The sequence below is a fragment of the Chenopodium album genome, chromosome 5 (assembly GCF_948465745.1).
Source record: "Chenopodium album chromosome 5, dcCheAlbu1.1, whole genome shotgun sequence".
Lineage (NCBI taxonomy): Eukaryota > Viridiplantae > Streptophyta > Magnoliopsida > Caryophyllales > Amaranthaceae > Chenopodium > Chenopodium album.
In genome coordinates, this window is record NC_137838.1 from 9619089 (window position 1) to 9641300 (window position 22212).

General features: G+C 35.2%; 3 protein-coding genes and 1 pseudogene across 3 annotated transcripts; 2 read left to right on the plus strand and 2 right to left on the minus strand.

The window, feature by feature from the left end:
- The first annotated feature begins 4796 nt into the window (after nucleotides 1-4796).
- LOC145630369 (uncharacterized) lies at nucleotides 4797-12119 on the plus strand. Its single transcript, XM_081682633.1, has 12 exons — nucleotides 4797-5162; nucleotides 6857-6930; nucleotides 7923-7998; nucleotides 8094-8166; nucleotides 8250-8301; nucleotides 8596-8657; nucleotides 9070-9133; nucleotides 9423-9480; nucleotides 9574-9660; nucleotides 10237-10330; nucleotides 11194-11313; nucleotides 11831-12119. The coding sequence occupies exons 1-11, from the start codon at nucleotides 5083-5085 to the stop codon at nucleotides 11284-11286; spliced, it is 813 nt and encodes a 270-aa protein (XP_081538759.1). The 5' UTR covers nucleotides 4797-5082; the 3' UTR covers nucleotides 11287-11313; nucleotides 11831-12119.
- Nucleotides 12120-13730: 1611 nt separating this feature from the next.
- On the plus strand, nucleotides 13731-14939 carry LOC145631844 (tetrapyrrole-binding protein, chloroplastic pseudogene; annotated as a pseudogene).
- A 551-nt stretch (nucleotides 14940-15490) lies between these two features.
- Nucleotides 15491-16024, minus strand: LOC145632551 (dirigent protein 22-like). Its single transcript, XM_081684918.1, has one exon. The coding sequence runs from the start codon at nucleotides 16022-16024 to the stop codon at nucleotides 15491-15493; it is 534 nt and encodes a 177-aa protein (XP_081541044.1).
- A 940-nt stretch (nucleotides 16025-16964) lies between these two features.
- Nucleotides 16965-20544, minus strand: LOC145630370 (receptor-like protein EIX2). The gene is made up of 2 exons (XM_081682634.1): nucleotides 17354-20544; nucleotides 16965-17233 (listed from the first exon to the last, which is right to left on the minus strand). The coding sequence occupies exon 1, from the start codon at nucleotides 20404-20406 to the stop codon at nucleotides 17359-17361; it is 3048 nt and encodes a 1015-aa protein (XP_081538760.1). The 5' UTR covers nucleotides 20407-20544; the 3' UTR covers nucleotides 16965-17233; nucleotides 17354-17358.
- Nucleotides 20545-22212: the final 1668 nt, after the last annotated feature.

Here is a 22212-nt window from a genome sequence, read left to right on the forward strand (position 1 = left end):
GCCATTCTCACGTAGGAAAGGAGAAAAGAAAAAAAAGAAAGAAAAGAAAGGAAAATATAATACTAACCTTTTTTGTGTGGGAAAAATTTTGGGATGTATGAGGTATTTATAGGAGAGAGAGTGGTGTAGGGCAAGTTATAAGATTGAGCCTCAAAAATTAATGGGCCAATCAAGTAAGTAAAGTGGGTTAGGTTTGTTTGTTGGACATAAATTATAGAATGATGGTTCATAAAAATCATATTGTAATAAAAATAATTTTCCACCCAAAATAATTTGAAACTTTTGAAATTAAATTCCGGAAAAATACAAATAAATATTATAAATAAAATATAATTTCATTTATAATATATTTAAAAATACGGGGGATTACATTATTAGCCCTTAAAACTTATTTTAGTTATAAATTAAACTTGGGTAACCCTGATTAACACTTATCATAACTTATTTGAACTTATTTTTCCTGAACTTATTTTATCTAAACTTATTAACCCTTATCTAAATTTAATAACCTAGAAATAAGGTGAACATAACAGGGCTTTAGTTGAGTTGTGAATGTATGTATACAATTAAGTTTTTACTTCGTATCACACTACAAAACTAAAAGTGAATGCTTAACAAAAAAAAAAAAAAAGAATTCTCCTAAGAATCTAACCTTGAACCACTAGTAACAATGACAAGCACGTAACCATTGAGCTAAACAACATTAAATGTTGTAATGCACTACAAAGTATATAACCATTTATACTAATTTGGGCCTCATTAGATTTTGGTCTATGTGCAACTGCCTGTACATGATAAGGGCCAACCCTGTTGACTGTGGATAGTATTGTGACATGTGAGAAATAGTTTTTAAACCAATGTATACTCCGCATAAAGAATTAGTTGATGTTAATCCGTGTCTAATATTTGGATGATTTACAAAAGCGTGGCTTTTAAAAAGTTTTTTTTTTAACAATTCTGTGTTGGAATAAAACTTATTTACAAAATGTAGTCCACGTAGTTTGGCATAATTTTTTTTTACAGACAAACCGCTAATTTATTTATGAAAAAAATAAACTTATTCGAGCCTACATGGACAATAATTCCGTATATAAGTTTTATCTAGATGTAAAAGTGTAAATAAGTTTTCAAACCACCACACTTTTGTAAATGACAACCTGCATTTAGGGTGCGTTCTATTCACCTGATTTTTACTTATCAGAACTTATTAGCCCTTATTAAATCTTATTGGGTTTTTCTAAGGTATGCCCCCTAGATCTTTCGTTTCTAAGATGTACCCATGCTTTTCTCAAAGTTATAAGTTATGCCCTCCACCTCATGATATTTTATCAACAATACCCTTTGACAGTCATATTCGTTAACGAAAGTTAAGTTATTTATCAACAATGGTGTCATGTCGTTATTAAATTGACACATGTCCCATTCTAATTGGTTTAATACTTAAAAAAAATCAGTAAATAATATAATAAAAAAAGGTTACTGTAAACGTCAAAAGTTACTGTTAACAAGCATGGGTACTAGGGGTATTCAAATTCGGGTACCCGAAAATGCGGGTACCCGAATTTTCGGGTAGTCAATCACTCGGCCCATGTCCCGACCCGAGAAATTCGGGTACCCGGACAGGTTGATGGGTACCCAAATAAAAAAAAACTTAAAATAAAGAAAGTTTATTTTTAATAAAGAAAAAAAAAACTTAAAATACAAGAAGTTTAATACACTACTAGAAAAAGCTCAATTACCGATGGGAAATACTGATGGTCAATAAAAGCCATCGGTAAAAAAATAATTTACCGATGGTTTTTTCAATCCATCGGTATTTTTTCCGATGGCTTTTATCCATCGATAAATCTTATTTTTATAAAAGAAAATTAAAATTATTTTCCGATGGTTAAAAGCCATCGGTAAAAAAATTTACCGATGGCTTTAAGCCATCGGTGTTCTTTAAATTTTTTTTTTTTACAAAATTAAAAAACTAGATTAACCCTAATCCGGGCGCTCCCCTTTCCCCTTTTCTCTTTCTTCTCTATTTCTCTCTCCTACGCCTCTTTCTATCTTCTCTCCTCTCCTCTCTCATACGCCTCCTCCCTCACACACCTACTCCTCTCTCTCCTGTCTTCTTCTTTATCTTTATCTTCTCTTCTCTTTCTCGATTTCGTCCTCTTTTCTCACCTCCGGTTTATTTTTCTCATGGTCTTCGTGGATTTTATTGGTCATTGTTGATGAATTTCGTGCGAATTCGGCGACATTATGGTCTTTTTGGTCAAATTCGTCTACAAAAACTCCAGATCTGGAGTTTTTATGGGCGAATATGACCATTTAAACCTTAAGTAGAGGAATTTTGGCCATAAAATTAAAGGTATGTTCGTTTTTGTTTGATTTTGTGTTGATTTTTTTTTTTTTTTTATTTGATTTTGTGGGTTGTTTGAGTTATTTAGTAGGTTTAATACTTTGATATTGTGGGTTGATTTCGCTTTTTTAGTTGGTTTGGTTTTTGGTACGTGGGTTAATTTTGGCTATTTTTCTTGATTTGCATTATGTGGTTTGATTTTGGTTATTATTCTTGATTTTTGTTGTTTTTCATTTAATTGTTTGATTTTGGTTATTTTCTTGATTTTCGTTGTTTTTTGTTTTCTGGGTTGATTTGCATGTTTTACCAGGGCGGAGGGTGGTCGTGATTGTCGGTTGGTGTTTGAGGTGGTGGTAGATGGTTTTGGGTGGTGGTGTAGGCAGTTTGGGATGTATGGTAGCGGTAGGGGGTATGGGCAGTGGGTGGGTAGGGGGTGTATTATTTTTTTTTTAATTTTTTTAAAAATAATACCGATGGTTTTTCCCATCGGAAAATCGAAAATACCGATGGGTTTTTGCCATCGGTAAAATATCCCGATGGCTTAAGCTATCGATATTTTAAAAAAATCCGATGGTTTTTGGCCATCGGTAAAACCATCGGTATTTTCGTTTTTACCGATAAATTGTCATCCGATGACCAAATACCGATCCCGATGGCTTAAGCTATCGGTATTTTAAAAAAATCCGATGGTTTTTGGCCATCGGTAAAACCATCGGTATTTTCGTTTTTACCGATAAATTGTCATCCGATGGCCAAATACCGATGGCGGCCATCGGTAAATTGAATACCGATGGTTTTTTATACTTTTACCGATGAATTTTGGCCATCGGTATTTGGCTCATTTCTAGTAGTATGCTGCAACTAAAATCAATAACAAAAATGCTTCTAACACACGAATTGAAAGTAATCAATATTCAACCCAGGAATTGAAAGAAATTGAGGGGAAATAACAATTGCAAATACAAAATATCAAAGATAAAATAGAGGAGAACAGTGAAACACTCAAACACCATTATCATTCCCAAATGAACAACTTGGCAATTTGTACTCAAACTCGCGCGGTTGCCGCTGCGGTGGGAATCTCTCGTGTGGTTGTCCATTGTTCCGCTGCGGTGGAGATCTCTCATGCAATTGTCCGTCGTTCCGCTGCGGTGGGACCGAAGAGTCGAAGACCCCTTGTGTGGTTCAATTACATCGATTCACTTGGTTGATAAAGGCTTGCTAAGTTGTTGTGAGAGTGTGTGATTGTGAGTTAAGGAAAGAGATGAAAGAGGGGAGAGAGAAGAGAGGAGAGAGAGTTAAGAGAAGGGGAAGGGGAGAGTGACGGCTGTTAGTGTTAGGTTGTATAAAGCCCTAATTGCCTTACTACGGTACTACCTACAATGAGGAGTTTGAGGGGGATTTTTTTATTTTTTATTTTTAATTCGGGTAATCGGGTACCCGTTTCTGAAAAAATCCGATCCATGTCCCGACCCGGATAGAAGGCAGTTTTCCCGGGTTGGGTACCCGACCCGAAAAAACAATTTTTTTTCCTAAAATTCCCATCGGGTATTTGCCGGGACAGCGGGTCGGGACAGTCGGGTCGGTTATTTTTTAACATCCCTAATGGGTACAATTTAGAAACCGAAGAAATTTAGGGGCATAACTTAGAAAACCGAAAGAAGGTAAACAGAACAAGGCCTTAGTTTATTTATTTATTTTTTATTTTTTTTACGGGGCCTTAAGCATAGCCAACCGTTAACCATTTAGGATGGTTATTGGGAGAGAGAATGTGAAAAAATAATTAAAAAATGAAGAGAGAAATTTTTGGGAATAAAAAGCAATAACCTGGTTGTGGAAATAACCAGGTTATAAAGCTTGGTTATTGAGTGAAGTAGTAGGCCAATTTGCTTGGTCATTGAGTGAAAGAGGGAGATTGTGTGGTGGGGTTGGGTAAAAGTAAGAGAGATAAGATGTGTAACCATAGTCAATTATTAAGTGGGTATAAGAGTGGTTATAAATGAGGTGGAATATAGAGAAATTAATTAAATAAGTGATAACTAGGGGTGCTTATCGAGCGAGTCGATCACGAGCTGAGGGGTGCTCGACTCAACTCGAAAACTTTTTACGTGTGCTCAACTCGTGCTCGCTAAAGTTTTGAGTAAATAAAACCTGCTCGACTCGTGCTCGTTAAAGTTTTGAGTCGAGTCGAGTAGCTCACGATCTGCTCGTTAGAATTTTTGTCCTTCTATTATTGTATGCCTTTATTTATTTTTTTGTTCAATTTATATTGTTTTCCATATTATATACAGATATTATTGAAGATTTACTCTTTCTTTACTTATGATATAAATTAAGACTTAATAAGTGTCAAATTTGCTTAAACATACTAACTTTCTTTGTAAATTTTATATTAATAATACATTATCGAGTTGCTCACGAGCTTATCGAGTCGAGTTTAAGCTTGCTCAACTCGTGCTCGTTAACATCTCGAGTCGAGTCAAATTTGAGTTGAGCTATCTCGAGTCGAGTTTTGACCGAGCGTTGACCGAGTCGAGTATGAGTTGCTCAGAAGCTGCTCAACTCAATTAGCACCCCTAGTGATAACCATAATGGTTGTGGGCAACCATTGTGTTTACTTTTAGGTTATTTTTGAAAAAAAGATTACCTAATTGCGTGGGACAACTTGGTAAAACAAAAAAAATGCAAGCTTGGATGCAATAAAAACCTGAAGAAAGATCTCCGGCGACGGGAGGATGCCGGAGTTGAATATTTTGAAGTGGTTCTTCTTTAATTTTTTCTTGATTCATATCTCACCCACTGCATCAGCAATCAGGTTTACTGTTTACCCTTAATTTACAATTTTGCAAATTTGTGGTTTCATCAATTGGGTTTTGCTTTGAATGTTAAATCTGTAGTTTTTAGAATTTGAGGCTAAGAATTGGTTGGTTGTTCCAGTAATTAGAGTAAATAAATTGATCATATCTTATTGATTAACGATGATATGATAATTTGTTTAGTATTTTGAATAATAGGTGAGAGTTATTTATGTAGTTGAATTTGTATGTGTAAAAATCATGTCTTGAAGCTTATGCTTCTCCAGTCCTCCCAAGCTTCATTACAGGGATACAAAGGGTCGTGATGTAGACGGGATTTGATCCGAGGCCTCGGGCACCACCCCCAAAATTTTAACTTAGCATAAACAATCTTCACTACTCTTTAGGTTAATGTAATGCATTTATCATGTGACTCTAAAAAATGGTTTTTTTTTTTTTTTTTTTTTTTTTTTTTTTTTTTTTTTTCTTCTGCTGATTATAGTGTAAATTAAGGAAATTTAGTTATTTTTGTAAGGCTTTGATTGTTGTTGTAAGAAAGACTTTTTTTCAAAAAAGAAAATTACAAGATTATTATCTTTTTAGAATGTTAACTATTAATCAATGAAGCAAATTACCTAACAGCTAACACTCATTAGTCATTATGAAATTGAGTAGCTTAATTGCAACCAAAGAGGTTTCTTTCGCAGTGGGATTCATTAACTATTGTTTTTGTGAGAAATTTGGTGGCTCGAGAAATGAGAACTTGTGTAATACCAGGAGAGATATTCTGTCTTTGTGCGTATAGTAAGTGTTATCTCCTCATGACATAGTAGTATGATGGAGTATAGAGCATGCAGATTAAAGATGCATGCAGAAAGAGGCAATTCTGCAAGGAACAGTGTGGTAAAGTATAGAGCCACTCAGTGCCCATATGTTCCTGTCCATGAACTAATTGATGGTTGCTTTAAAGTAGGCTTCAGGGTTGTGAGGAACGGGAAAACTTAATAGGAGTTTGGCTGTACATATTATTCTCGTAGTTTGTAAATGGCTGGAATGCTATTTTTAGTTGGAACTAACTAAGAGTTGAAGAGGCGTAGTTGGTTGATTTGATTGTCTTGATTTGGTAATTTAGACTCTTTAGAGGCAGTAAATGTCAGAAGCTATCTGTTGCCCATGTTTTGGGGCTATCAAACAAGGATGCAGTAGCCCTTTCTTTTCTTTATTCTAAATGAGGGATTTCAAGCACGCCAATAGTTTTATAATTTCATTTAGTGTCAGAACTCCAATTATCCCTTCCTAAAGCTCTAGAGATTAGATATGATCAAGATTTAGGTTAGACGAGGCATTTGCTGTCTTTATCTGTTAGTTTTGAAGTACATCACTTGATTGATGCTTAGTTAGACATACGAGCTAGGACATTTATTCCGATGATGTAACATCTTTTGACTGTATTATATACGTATTATTAGGGCTTGTGTAGTAACGAGCATTAATTTTGATGAAATATGCTTGACTGGCCAGTGGCCAGAGTCATAATTTAGGAATAACTTAATACTTCTTTTGGTACTCATGGTGTTGGTCTTGTTGGTTGGCTGGTCACATGAATATGCGTGGATGTACCTGTCGACAAGGATAAGATATTTTAATATACTTATTCTGTTAGCATACGTTGAAGTCAAACTCACTCAATTTTTGTGGTGTACTTTCCCTGTAGGAGGGATGTAGGTCTTCAACTTCATGCATGCAGAAATACAGTTCAAGGAAGATATTTATTAGCGGATGACAATGGTATGTGACTGTCCCCCAAAAGTAATGAAATCATACTTCTACTTGTCATTATTATTCATTAATATGCAAGTTTATTGGACTAGACTAAGAAGGAAACTATGTAAGCACACCTGTTCCGCTGAACATAAAATATGCTAGATGTAAAATGGGATGGGCTAATTTGCTCTATTGACCTTTGTGCCATTTGAGAATGAGAATGTTCTGGTGTCCAGCAATATTCTATCAAATTCTTCATCTTAAAAAGAAGTTATGCTTACATATGAGAGGCATTGGTTGAGGAAGGGATGCTGATATGAGATATGAGTCAGACTGCTAGTAGTGATTTGAAAGGTGCAATCTATGTTTCTAGGTTTATGAGTTTATCGCATCCGTACAAGGAACATGTGGCGATGGCATTTATTTTAGTGGGAGTAATGAGGACCTATTTCTTTGACCTAATTTGCTGGAGCCTTTTAGTACTTTGCTGCAGATTGATTATGCAAAATTGATTCTCGGTCAGAACTATCATATGTTATGTACAGAATTAACACAAGTGATGTTCTTAATTATCTTATACGAAGTCATTTTTGTTAATTGTTGCTCTTTGGAGGTTATCTGGCTTGTCACTGTTTTTTTAGGGGATAGCAAGTTCCTTTTTCTACATTTGATTTTTTAAATTTAAGCTTGTAGTCTAACTTAAGGAGACTTTATAGGAGACTTTAATCCCCACTTTTGGGATTAAGGCTTTGATTGATTGATTGATTGATTGATATGAGATTAGGTGACTAACCCATAAGGAAATTTTTACCACTCATCTAGAAAAGAATAATCATATATCTGTGGGAAATGGGGCAATCTCTTATTCTCACGTATGACTTAAAGTTATTTTATCAGTTTTCTTTGGTTTTTGTTTCTTGTCACCTTCAATATTGTGTTTCTCTCCCATTATAAAAAACTAAAATATCGTGTTTCTCTTTCCTGGAAACCTGCTCATTATTTTTACTGCATTATAGGCTATGTCTGTGATGCTCTATCAGTGGATCCCGAGTCACGCTGTTGCCGCCAAAAAACAGGACAATACTTTTGTCAGTGAGTTATATTCTTACCGATTTATGAATTTATGACAAGTGGTGATTGGTTATTATTTGAAAAAAAATAGCTTGCTCTTGACCTTTTTTGCACAGAGGGTGCAACCTGATTTCACAATGCTGCAACTCGTATGAATTTTGTGTTTCATGCTGCCTGAATCCGTTGCAGGTATTATCTTTTCCCCTTTTTATCTTTAGTGGAACCTTGGACAATTTTCTGGTCATGCTCATCTGTTCTTTTTGTATCATCAGACTCAAAAAGAACTGGCAGTAAAGGTGAAGATAGCCAAGGCAGCAAATGCAGGTAGACAATCTAAAATTTAAAGCTCCTCTGTTACTTCTTAGCCATCGAATCCTGTAGTGCTTGCTGTAACCTTGTTTATACATGGGTGTTGCCTCCATCTTGTGGTATCTTATTAATATAGAAGTAAAGTCTGTTACATATGCACCAAAGAAAATACTCCGTAGACAAAACAATTGCTCTATGTCTCTATGAGGCCAAGGTTATTTTGTACTTTCAACTTGCCAAATTGCATCTTTGTGCTACCTGTTAGGATGATAATTGTATGCTATGTGCGGCAACGTGCCACTTCTGCAGGTACTTACAATTCCGTTTTTGATTTCTGTGCTGGGAGGTGCCGTCACAATTCTGAGAGTGTGGTATGTATTGTTTTCCTTTTTAATTCCCTATTTATCAATTGGAACATTGACCGGGTTCCGTGCTAATCTTAAACTTGCTTTTTGTGGAGTATGGTTGTGTTGATTCAGTTGTTCATGTAGGTAGCTGCATTGCCATGATTCTTTCTCCTTGTCATAGGGGAAATTACTATAATAAAATTACTGTATCTTACCATAAATTACTATTATATGCGCTGTCAACTGTCAAGGTTTGACTTAGGTCTTTTCTCCCCAATAGAATTCAGCAAAAACGGTTCTAGACTCTAGAGATCTTAGGCAAAATGCAAGCTGAAGCTAAATTCAGTGTCGTTTTTATGTTTGGATTTGGAACTTATATTGAGTTTAATTTCATGCCTTGATTAATTATATAAGTTGACTGGTCACTGATTTTCAGGTACACGAAAATGCTTACTTGAGTGATTTCCACCACTGCTTTTCTTTGCCATCAAATACCTCAGGTCAGCTGCAGCATTTTGACAAACACTCTTTCACATTGGCTTAAGTTTATTAGAAACGCTTGTTGAATTCTTCATTGGCCTCTGACCTGTAATTAACTGTACTTTTTGCTAATTTTATCCAACGTATTAACTTCACATTATCACTTACCTATGTGTCTGTGTTAATTCCGTAAAGAACTCTGCGGATTATTTTCCTTATTCAATTTTGTTTCCTTTCCACATGATCCTCTGCAATTAAGTATTTGCCCATAGCTTTCTGACTTTATCACCACATTTTTCTGTGAAACAGGATCCTCTGATACACTGATGGAATCAAGACTAGCTGGCATTAGCATTGTTGTTGGAAGGTGTGAAACTTATGATCTGATTATACATTTTTTTTAATTACTTCTATTGGTTTATCAATGGAAGTTGATTTGGTGTAATTTGTGGTGGGACAGGCAGGGTGAATCATGTAACTCTGTTTGCAAGTTGAGTGGGAAGTCGTGTGTTCCTAGCAGGCTTTTGGTGCTCAACCAATGTGAAATGTAAGCTATAACATTAAATTATTTGTTTCTTAATGCAAGACTGCAACATTTGCAAGACACTTATTGTTTCTCTGTCCACCAAATGCTTTGTTTCACTGATCAAGTAGCTCATTGTTTCCTTTTTACCTTTGCTGAATAGGAGTATCCTGCCTTATTTTTTTAAAAATTATTAATTTATTGTATTTATTTATTCATGTTTGCATTTATTTCACTCACCAGCAAATGTGACTAATTCTTCATATAACATGCTATTTAAAGGGAAAATAAACTTTAATGGGGAAAACCTCCTTTTGCTTAGAAAGCTCGAAATTCTTTTTTTTTTTTTTAATAAGTTCAGTTAAGCTGTTTATAAGTTTTTTAAGGCCTACCTATATTCAATTAACAACCAAAATAAGTTAAGATAATTTCCAGTAAGCACAGATGAGCTCCAAAATGCTCAGAGCAGTACAGTTCAGTTTAATGAAATTTAGTAAATGTGAATATGTGATGGTCATCATGTGCTGCACAGCTTTTTTTTTTTGATGCTTTATATCTCTTTCAGTAATTGTATATATATTGTGCTGTCTGTGATGGTAGTATGCAGAAATACATGAACTGCAAAGGAGGGTGTTTAGCAAGCATGGGGCCAGATCAGCCAGCAGAAGTTAGCGATGGTGCACCTAAGCAATTGGTATATACTATTTACACCCTACTCTCTCTTTATTGAACTGCTGATAAAGGGTAAAAAAAAATGGACTTTTTTGAGTTTTTTCTGGATTTTGGAATTAAGTGTGGCATTTTGTTTTCTTATCATTTCTCTTTAAGTAAGTATAATAATTTCAATTGGAGTGACATAATCCTTTAGCATTGGTAGATACATACAGCTCAGCAACCAGTTCAATTGGTCCTGTATTCACTGTCAACCTCAAATGCAACTGAAATTGAAATAGAAAAGTAAAAATAAGAAAAAATGCAATGATAGGAAGAAACATAATAATCGACTGGATTGCCTGTTGGTTAATGTTTTTGGTAACCACACTAAACAGGCCTGCCATATTGCTGATACACATGTCCACTTAGGCGAAATTTAAAAACACTATCATAGACTGAAAGCCTGGACTTATGTAGGTTTTTCTCCAAAGATTAATAGATAATTGAAAGATGGATATAAGAGGATTGAATATAGTTGGGCTCTTTGATTGTGTGTGTTCATGTGCTTTAGTCTTTAAACATCTATATCGTAGAGAAATCCTGATGTGTGCTTCATTCTTATCCTTCCCATCCTTGCTAGCTTACATGGTGTATCGATGTCATTTTCTCAGTTAATAATTAGTGGATTTTTCATGAGTCATTGTTCTATGGTTGATTTTTTAGACTGCAATTTGGGTTTAAATGGTAGTAGCATGAAGATGATTGCATTTCCATAGTGACATGTTGAAACTGGATGATTTATTTCTGAAGTTCAGGGTTGCGAATTTTCCCTTTTAATTGATCTGTAGTGAAAGATTACCTGAAACTAAATCAAGGTTATGATTACTTTTTTTCTTTATCCAGTACCCCGGAGCATGCTTATACACAAAATCACAGACGATGTTCACTTGTGATGGTTTGCATCAGCATACAAGAAGGCTTTGTCCCTGTGCCTAGTGATGACTTGTTTAATTCCATGTTCTGGTAAGGCCCTGTTCTGTTCACCTTATTTCCACTTATTTAAGGGTTAATAAGTTCAGATAAGGGTTAATACGTTCAGATAAAATAAGTTCAGGAAAAATAAGTTCAGATAAGTTGTGATAAGGGTTAATCAGGGCTACCAAGTTTATTTATAACTAAAATAAATTATAATAAGGGCTAATAAGTTTAGATAAGTAAAAAACAGGTGAATAGAACACACCATAATCTCTTTCATTTATGTATCTTCATGGCCCGACTGATTTGTGCCTCTTTATATGCAAAGTAGTTGGATTCTCTTGGGTTACACACCAATGGGGTTATTTGGGGTCCTCTGGTCAGTGTTCTGCAATGTGATTGGCTACATGCTAATTAGTAATTAGAGGCCTTTTTTTTCCCCTTTTCTTTTCAGGAGTTTAGTCCTAGGTGTGGAAGTGGAAGTATTGTTAATACAATCTCACTGCCCTAAATCTGTGATTTTTCTCTAACTTCAAATTTGCCTTTTAAAATTTCAACATTTCAGGCCCGGAATGGCTGGTGACATTTGATTTCCATCAGTGGCTTATTGAACCTGGGGCATTAGGAGGGTTTTGCTTACTTAGTCTTGGTTAGCTGGTTTTATCATTTATTCTTTGATTATCTGTGGAATATGTCGCTTCACAAATTGGATGCATGCAAGTAACATGGTTTGAGTTATTTCACCGTTGTAGTTAGAGGCGGGTTTAGAATTGTATATAACTCAAGAAATTAGGCTGTGGAAAGATTGCTACATAATTATAAAGTGATATTCAAGGATTTTCAGTTTTCAGTTGTGTTACAGTGTTAGTTCATTTCCTCTCATACTCTCCTTATATTCATCTGCATATTTGATTTCACCAGTTTGTGACCGTAATTAGTGACCGCAGTGAATTCATTCTTGGGCTTGCTTGGTTGACAGGAAAATCGGACCTTAGTTAGAGTGTGTCCTACATGGACATTGGACCTTAATGCCATGAAGCACAAGGTAGTAACTCAGTTTGCTTATGAGTTGTGTTATGCTTGTGTTCACTCATAGTCCAGTGGTAAAAACTAACAGTGCACTAGTAGAGTTGTACAAGTCGATGAGTCTGGCAAGCTTGAGTAGACTTGCTACTTCAAGATCATATCCTAGGATGAGTCGTATTAACACTGATATGGTCATGAAGCACATAAGTAAAAGGTTTAATGTTAAGGCTCGTATTGAGTAATGACACACATACACTTGAGGGTGGCTGGTGCGTTTCCGGTTCAGAACTCTCTAGGGATGTTCGTTCTTGACTTAAGCTATGTAGATTGTGAAGAAAAGCTTGTCTTCTATCTATGTTGGACTGTTCTTTCTGTATTTCAATATACAGGGTATTAAATCCCTTTGTTAAATTCATAATTCAGAAATCCAATGCATACCATGATGTTATATTCTCTATTTTATGCAGTGCAACTACATAGTAGTTAATTAGCTATCAATTAAGCATTTTTATAATAAAACAAACCATTAAATCTTTCTTAATCATTAGATTAACTGTCCTACATTTTGAGATTGATTTTACTGGTTCAATTATAAGATCTACTTGCTTTCGAATTTCATGTTGGTTTCTTACTTGCTTTTGAATTACACATTAGTTTCTTACACGTTAGTTTAAGTCTCATCGTGTGGCCTATTTTTCGACGGGGCATTTGGTAGCCCTCAACTATGTACTATAAATCGAAAACAATTAACTCGTGGGTTTAACTGTTTTGAGGGACAGACGCATGGTCCAAATCCGTTACGCCAGCGAAGCTAGTTCTCTTCTAAACCAAGCCTAATTATCAGATTATAGTCATTATACTTTAATTTGCACGATTAAAAGACCATCAATGGCATCAAACACTTGTTCATAGATCATAGTTCAAATTGAAACAAACCACACTTAATTAGTTAATAAAGTACACTTTCCATTTTAAAAAATTATTTAAAAGCTGTTTTATCCAAACCATAATTACAAAGTTTTTCATCATATACAAGTATAATTCGTATTACAATTTTTCTTCCTAAAATTTGCACAAATCTCTCTTTCCTCAGCATTTGTTATATGCCAAAGTTGCATGTTTTACACTTTTCACACCCCCAATTCTCTAAATTTAACCCATCACTTGTCACCATCCCTCATTATTGCATTTCATATCACCCACAAATTTTCCTCTCTATATTAAAATTTTTAACAATTAAATTTTCCCAAAAAACACCAAAATCTCCAGCATATGATAGCATAATAAAAGCAAATAAGAAAATGATAAAGTAAAGAGAAAATCCCACCCTCACCCTTTTCTAACCAATCAAAATCATTCTTTCTATCCTCTTGGATCAACCTCCCCTTATTTCCTACTTGTCCTAACCTTATATCTCTATTTCCCTCCCTTCTTTCTTTTTTCATACTTGTCATTTTTCTCACCACCCCCCCCCCCCTTCCTTCATTCACTACTACCACTCAATCTCCTCTTATGGCCTCTATCCACCACCACCAATCTTACCACTACTCGGGGCCGAGCACGACGACACGTCGTGCTCGGCGCCACTCCTTAGACTACTCCTCCCTCCCATCCTCTTCCACCACTTCCTTCAAACACCCCCACCTCACTACTATCTCCCTACACTCCCACATGATCACATTACCATTCACTACCTCTACCGCGGCCACTACCACTAACACCCCTACCACTTCACCCGATACCGCCTTTTCCTTAGACACCCTCCAACGCCATCTCGCCTCAGGTGACTTCCGTCAAGCTGATGATGAGACTCGCCGTCTCATCATCGTACTTGCCGGTGAAGCTGCAGTTAAACGTGGATATGTTTTCTTTTCGGAAGTTCAGTTCATACCGAAAGATGATCTTCAGGCTATTGATGAGCTTTGGAAGAAGTTTAGCAATAACCGGTTTGGGTATAGTGTTCAGAGGAAGATATGGTTGAAGGTCGATAAGGATTTTACTAGGTTTTTTATTAAGGTTGGGTGGATGAAGAAGCTTGATACCGAAATTGAGCAGTTTAATTATAGGGCGTTTCCTAATGAGTTTTTATGGGAGCTTAATGTTGATAATAAAGCCGAGTCTAACAATACAGACTCGGCTAATAATAGTAATAGTAATAGTAATAATAATAGTAATAACGATGTTGCTGTTCCTCCTGAAGGGCATTTGCCGTTGACAAATGCCCTAAGAGGAACACAACTATTGAGTTGTATTTTGAGTCACCCTGCTTTTGATGATGGAGAAGGGGATGGAAGTGATAAGGTAGAGGATGAGCAAGGTGTGGTTGATGAAAGTGATAAGAAGAAATCAAGGTTTGCTGCTTTGAGGGATAAATTGTTTAAGCCTAATTATAGTTTTTAATTATTGGTTAGGAGGTAATTATGAATCAAAGAAAAAAAAAAATAAATGTTGATTTTTGTATTTATATTTATATAGTAGTAGTATTTATTTTTATTATTGATGATTCTCCATCTTTTGGCTTATTGATGGGTTTTGTTTAGTAATAATTAATGTATAATTTGAACTATATTTGATTGAGGTTGTTTGTAAAATTTGAGTTATTATATAATATGGGATGATAAAGTATTAGCATGCTGTTTTTTCTTGTCCGTTTTCTTGTTCTTTTTCGTGGGTTACAACGGCTTTGAATATGGGGAATTGGGCAAACATGTACTCCTACTCTCCTACTCGATCTAGTATACTAAAGTAGTACAACTATTCACTTGGCAAGTTCTACCGTCTATGTTTTGTAATACCGGGTAGAAGAGATGTATGAATAGAGGATATATACGGGTTGTTTGGATTGAGTTCAATTTTGGACAACAAAACAGTTCAATACATCTTTCTTTAATTAGTCATTTGGTTTGGTTTAGGGTCAATTTAGCTTTTGTCATAGTCCATGCTAATGATTGAAGGCTTGAAACATAAATGTTATCATATTTGGGGGCGGGTTTGATTCAAGTCAGTTTTGATTATTTAGTTACGGGTACACTTACATTGGATTTGAACCTCTACCTTGTATACCTCTTTGAATGAAGTTGTGGTAATAAAGTAATAAGCCAAGATGAAGATGTAAATTATACTGATTTCCTCTTCTTGAAACAAAGTTTATTACACCAGGAAGTTTTTATTACAACAAAGTGTTGTAAGGTATATGATGTTATAAGTAAACATTAAGCTGAAACTCAACTCTAGGAGCTGTGGTATTCTCATCAATCTGGTACTGAAAGCTTCGGCTCAACTCAAATCCACGGGCCAGGCTAAACACACCCGACCCGCCAACAATCGGTAACTCCCGGACTTGAAATGCCGGGAAGCCCAAGCCCACCATAGTTAGAGTGCTCCCTTTGTAAGGCCCATTGGTGAACACATGGTTAAGTACAATTACTAGCCCAAGGTCTGACTGGCTAGCTGACGTAAACGTGCCCAACATTCGGCCCACCATAGTTGAGTTGGGGTCTGGACCATCATAGATTGGGCCATCCAACACCACTAGGCTCCCAACCGAAAAGTTTCCATTACCATTTGGGCTTGCAACCGTAACAAGGTCCAGATCCGGGTAGTTTATTTGGTTATGGTAGTAGATTTGGATTTGGGCTTTCTTTGTTAATCCATTTTTTTGGGCTTGTGCTGGGTTCATAGTAGCCCAACATATGCTAAGGAGCAAGCAACAAAGTGCAATTGTCCTTGCCATGTGTTGGTGCTTTTTTCTTGTATTTTGATTATAATAAATTGAAAATTAATGAAAGTATGAAGATAGTAGATGGGAAGATGGAGAAGGAATGCATGTAAATTATAGATATATGGTACGTACATTTATATCGTATGGTAGTAGTATGACTAATGAGATTAGGATTATATCACCTCAAAAAACAGAGTTAGATCTTGATTTAAGTAGGTAAGAACTCTAAGAAGGGACATGACAGTATGGTTTAATTGGCTTTCAAAAACATAACATTGGTGTACCTACCTTAATTTGTACGGAAAAGGATAGTTGCACATCACAATGGTTTAACCCCTATTAATTAAGGTAATTAGGGACGTTACATAACTTACATTTATAATATCCCCATAGGTCTTTAATAAAAAGATAAAAGTCAAACTATTACAAATATTACATTTAGATAAGGAACAACTAATATTGAACTCCTATGACTAGTGATATATGACGATATCTATTGGGCGAGATGATTTTACGCTCATTATAAGCTTTGGGCGTTTTTAGAAAATTAGATAGTAATGACTTTATATACTTCGAAAGTCTTGTTTTTCGTCCTTCCTGTATCATGATTTCCAAGAATTATCGTTTAAATCGTAGATACATTTTCTTGTCTTAAGATTTAAATTACTTTGTAGATAGATCTGTTGGCAAGGTAGGCCAGTATAACCTAACATTAAATGCTATTCTTTCTTGATGATGTTTTGGCCTACTAAATACGAAGTATATGACTAGCCACTTAGCTAGATACATAAATTGGCTAAACAGCTTAATTACTGAGAGTCTAGCTGTTTTCATAGGCCTATATAGTTTTTGATAGAATAATTAATCATCTGACTTATAGACATAATATTGTTTTCTATGTAATTGTATGAATTTAATTAATTACTAGATTAACCATAGCTTAACCCTGATGTACATTGTACGAAGTATCAAGTATGTATTGTTCATTGAAGAAATGAAACGATCACAAAGCATACATTCAACTTTAAACAACAACAATACTACATTGAGCACATACAAATACAACACACATTATGAACTTGCTGCAAAATAAGGATAGGAAAAACATAAAAATTTATTTTGTGACTTTAACAGTGGCATTTAAGCAGTCGACTTGTAGTGGCCAAATTGAAGATTTCTGATTTGAGTCTCGATCTAGCAGTATATCGTCTAAGCAACAACCTGTAGCAAATAATTAATTTTCTTAGAGAACCTAATGATTTATATACACATGGTTATGCTGATAACAAGTAGCGAAAAAAAGTATATTTGGAAATATCAAGAAAGGGTAGAATTACTGACCTGCTTCACTGCCTTTTTCGAATCCCGGCTATGTTGACGGAAACCATGACATAGAGCTTGTCTTTCACGTCACCAAAGAACCGGAAAAAGGCAATTCTCCAAGATCTTTTTAGCACTAAGCTTCCACAAACTCCCCAAAATCCGATAATGAATCCAAGCACCACGCTGATGTATAACCCCAGATGAAAGTCGTCGATTCCACTCTTATCTTGACGATTGATATTATCGTTATTTCCTGGATTATTGTCGGGTACTTGATCCCAAGGACATTTTGGAAGTGGCATTCCACAAAGTCTTGGGTTCCCCTTGTACGATGAAGCGTTAAAGGTTTGGAGTTGAGGACCGGTTGGAATTTTTCCGAAAAAGTGGTTGTTGGACAAATCCAAAACGCCAAGTGAATTCAAATCAGCGAGGCTAGTAGGGATCTCACCAGAAAAACGGTTGTTTGACAAATCAAGTGCATTCAGAGATGTCAATTTTCCAATCGCTGTAACATTTCCATGCAAATGATTTCTTGATAAGTTTAAGGTGACAAGCCCCGTCAATAATGAAATTTCGAAGGGGATTTCTCCTTCAAGCTTATTGTTAGACACGTCTATTGCTCTGACTAATCCCAAAACGGAACTTATAAGACTTTGATCTTCCTTCTTCCACATAAGTTTTTCGTCATCAGGGAAGCTGTTACTCAAACTCTCATATTCAATTTGTGGTTGTAAATCTGTCCCATTTCGCATTGCAGTAAGATTATATATGCATTTGGGAATGGTACCAGTAATGTGGTTGGTAGACAGATCCAAAATTTGGAGAGAAGATGATTGACAGAGACTATAAGGTATCCCTCCTTCAAAATTATTACTTCTAAGGCTCAGAAAAGCAAGTCCTCTCAAATATTTCCCAATTCCAGTCGGTATATGCCCATTCAATGAATTACGAGCAAGATCGAGATTAACTAAAGACGTACAATTTGTCAATGATCTCACATCAAAAAAGCTATTGTCACTTAAATGTAATGACTGAAGCTTTTTCAAGTAACCAAAGGAAGCCGGTATACTACCGGAAAAACTGTTATTTTCCAAGCGTAGCAACAATAATTGATCAAAATTCATCCAACAGTCTGGAAGTTCCCTAGTGAAGGAGTTGTTTGAGAGGATTAAATGTTGAAGTTTCAATTTTTCTTTAGGACATAAGAAAGGGATAGGGTCAGAAAAGTTGTTGTCATTCAAAACTAATGAAGTGACATTTCTTGGAAATAATGGTATTGTCCCTTCTAAATTGTTAAAGCTCATATCTATATCAAGGAATTCAATAATCTCAGTGACTAATATTTGTAAATCTGGAATTGTCCCATAAATCTTGTTGTGAGACATGTCAAGATAATTAATTTTTGAAGAAAGTGTCATCCAAAAAGACTTCGGAATCCTATCTGATATTCCACCATCAGAAATGTCAAGCCAAGAATAATTTTTTTGGCTCAAAAGCCATTTTGGAAACATTGGCCCCAAGCCACATGAACTTAATCCGATGGAGTCTAGTTGAAATGGAGGAACCCAATCAGTATCGACATTGAACAACAATGCTAAATTGCTGGACAAATGCATCGATGTTAATCTTGAAAGATTAGAAAAGTGGTTGCTAGAGAGTGTGCCTTCTAACGAGTTAGAAGAAAGATCCAAAATCTCCAACATTGATAAATTCCCCAAACTCTGACTGATTGTTCCATTTAATAGGTTACCTCTAAGAATTAAACTATTGAGTGAAGAAAATGTGTCAATTGTGTCAGGGACTGGACCCCAGATTTTGTTATCATCAAGACTTAGAGACAACAATGACTGACTTGCACATCCATTCAGTTTTTGGATTATGCTTTGGAGCTCTTCGTTAAGATTATTTCCGGACAAGGAAAGCTCTTGTAAGCTACATAGATTACCAAGTGTTTTCGGAAAGAATTGGAAATTATTGACATAAAGAAGGAGATATGTGAGAGGCTTTATGTTTGAAATTGTATCTGGAATTGGACTTTCTAATTGATTCCACCCAAGATGAAGATATGAAAGGGAGTGCATGTTACCAAAAGAACTTGGAATTGTACCTTGCAAATTATTATGGCTAAGGTCAAGATATGAAAGAGCATGCAAGTTTTCAAATGCAATGGGAATAGGACCTTTCAATTGATTACCCTCGAGAGCAAGATATTCAAGGTGAACATTTACTCCACTCAAATTGAACAGCCACTTGAATATTGAATCATCAATTACACCGTTCCCACGAAGGCTAATAACAGAAAAAGTAGTTGATGAGTTTTGGTATGATGGTATTTGTGGAGGTAATGCAGGAAGATTGCAATCGTCCAAGTGAAGGACCCGTAGATGTGGGAGGTTGCTAATGATTTGGAGCCAATTTGTGGCTTTACTAAGATCGATGCCACTCAAATCAATGTCTCTCAATAAAGTTAGGCGTGAAAGCCATGACAAGTTTCTCACATAAAGATTGAAATTATTATCGACATCCTCTATGGAAAATTCAAGAGAAATCAAGCGAGAGAGGTTCCCGAGATGGTTGGGAACTTCTCCCTTGAATCCAGAGAAAGAAAGAATAAGGTGTTTTAAATTCACAAGGGAACCAATGAAAGTGGGGATGGATTGGTTTTGGAAGTTATTAAAGCTGAGGTCTAAGTAACTCAAATGTGTCAAATTTAAAAGAGATGAGCTCACTTTACCTCGGAGACACCAATCCTTCAAGTTAAAAGCGTAAATCCCTGAAAGATCGAGCTTAATGACATTACCAGTGCGGTTGCTGCATTGAATGCCATGCCATTGACAGCAATTTTTGTTATCATCATCATCTTCCCAAGTCGACAGGAGGCCGCAACGATCGACTTGGATGCCCTCTTTGAACTTCAACAAAGCTTCTCTTTCTTTCTCAGGACACATGATGTGGTGGTGGCTGTCAATGGGATTAATGACATAATCATTAATCCCATGATCATCAGCAAAACTAAAGAAGAAAAATAGCAAGAGCCAAGAAAGCAGGAGAAGATAAGATGTATTATTCATTGTACGTGATTGAATTATAATTGTAGATGAGTGTGTTTGATGCTAAATATGCTTAAAGTTTTAAGGTATATATAGAAACATAATCATTGTTCTTTTTTTTTTTTTTTGGGTTGAATAGTAAAATCAATTCTCATTGCTCATTTGTCCCTACTTGATGAGCTGACGGTGACTAATGCAAAAGCTACAAATTTCGTTGTAATACAAATATTACTCCATATTTTTATTATTATGTACTCCATTTTAACCAATACGTTTGCATTATTATAGTCGGTTGTATTTGTTAAACTCGTCCCCAATGTATACTTTAATTTATACATATTGATAAATGATAACAAAAGATTATATTGGTTAAATTTTAACATAGATTAAAAAAAATAATAAAATCTACCCGTATCTCATATAATCATGAATACTTGAAGTCTTTAAAAAAAATAATAATAATAAAAAAAAATAAACTTGAAGTCTTTGAAAATAAATAACTGGGTCTTCACGTGAAGTCTTTACAATTAGCCATTCAACTTGTATGAGCATATTGATTAACATGACTCAAATCCGAACTAGACTAAAATTGACTAGACTTTATTAAACCGACCCAATTCCTAGAGTTGACCACCTCTACCTATATGTGGCTTTTGTTTTTTTATTTCTTTTTCTTTTTTGTTTTTTCTTTTGTTTTATCCATATAATCAAAAATTAGGTAATAAGTAGACTTTTCTAGATTGAAAAGTCTTGTAATCCTACTAAATTGTACCGTCACAACCTCACATTTGTATTACAAGACTTTATGTGTACTACTATGGTCCTATAGAAAATTCTTTATTATTGTGCATATTATTGAATTGAACCCCTACCTTTATCTTTTAAAAAGTGTGAGTAAACTTTTATTAATAGTGTTGAGACTATTATGATGTCCCTACAAATATTATTTACGTATTTATCCCTTTTAAAAAAAAAGTACTCCGAATGACCACACTATAAATAGTGTTAAGACACTTATGTCCCTAAACTATTTATTTACACCATATTTGCCTTCAATTCTTCATCAATGTTAATTGGATTTTTTTTAACATTCAAGAATAGCGGGCGTATATTTATATCGCTAAAAATATTTATTTACATATTTCTCTAATTAACGTTACTAACAAATATTACTCCATATTTTTATTCGGAAAATTTGTGAATAAGGTCCTTTTAAATAGACCTTTTTGTGACAAAGGTCCTTTTATAAAAAAAAGGTGGCACAAAAGGTTATTATATTATGTTTGGGTTGTAAGGAGGGTCCTTTGCCCATTTTTCGGCGTTGACTTTTTTATTTTCCGACCAAAAAAAGCCACGTGTAAAGCACGTAACACTAGTAGAAAAAGGCTTATTTGCGTCGCTCATTTATAGTGTATTTGCGTCGCTTCTATGAGCGACGCAACTGCTCGCGACGCAAATGACTTTTAAGTCATTTGCGTCGCTCCTAGGCGCGACGCAAATGACTTTTTTGATAAACTTATTTTTTGTCATTTGCGTCGCTCCTTCATAAATAAGCGACGCAAATGACTCTTCTTATAAACTTATTTTTTGTTATTTGCGTCACTCTTTAATAAAGGAGCGACGCAAATAACTCTTCTGATAAACTTATTTTTTGTTATTTGCGTCACTCTTTTATAAAGAAGCGACGCAAATAACTCTTCAAATAAACTTATTTTTTGTTATTTGCGTCACTCCTTTATAAAAGAGCGACGCAAATGACTTTTCTGATAAACTTATTTTTAGTTATTTGCGTCGCTCCTTTATTAACAAGCGACGCAAATGACTCTT

Excerpts from the sequence above, each read along its gene's own strand:
- LOC145630369 (XM_081682633.1), top strand. The coding sequence starts at position 5,083 with ATGCCGGAGTTGAATATTTTGAAGTGGTTCTTCTTTAATTTTTTCTTG. Across the intron at positions 8,167-8,249 it reads GCTGCCTGAATCCGTTGCAG|ACTCAAAAAGAACTGGCAGT; the intron begins GTATTATCTTTT and ends TTGTATCATCAG. Across the intron at positions 9,134-9,422 it reads TTTGCCATCAAATACCTCAG|GATCCTCTGATACACTGATG; the intron begins GTCAGCTGCAGC and ends TCTGTGAAACAG.
- LOC145630370 (XM_081682634.1), bottom strand. The coding sequence starts at position 20,406 with ATGAATAATACATCTTATCTTCTCCTGCTTTCTTGGCTCTTGCTATTT.
- LOC145632551 (XM_081684918.1), bottom strand. The coding sequence starts at position 16,024 with ATGGCAAGGACAATTGCACTTTGTTGCTTGCTCCTTAGCATATGTTGG.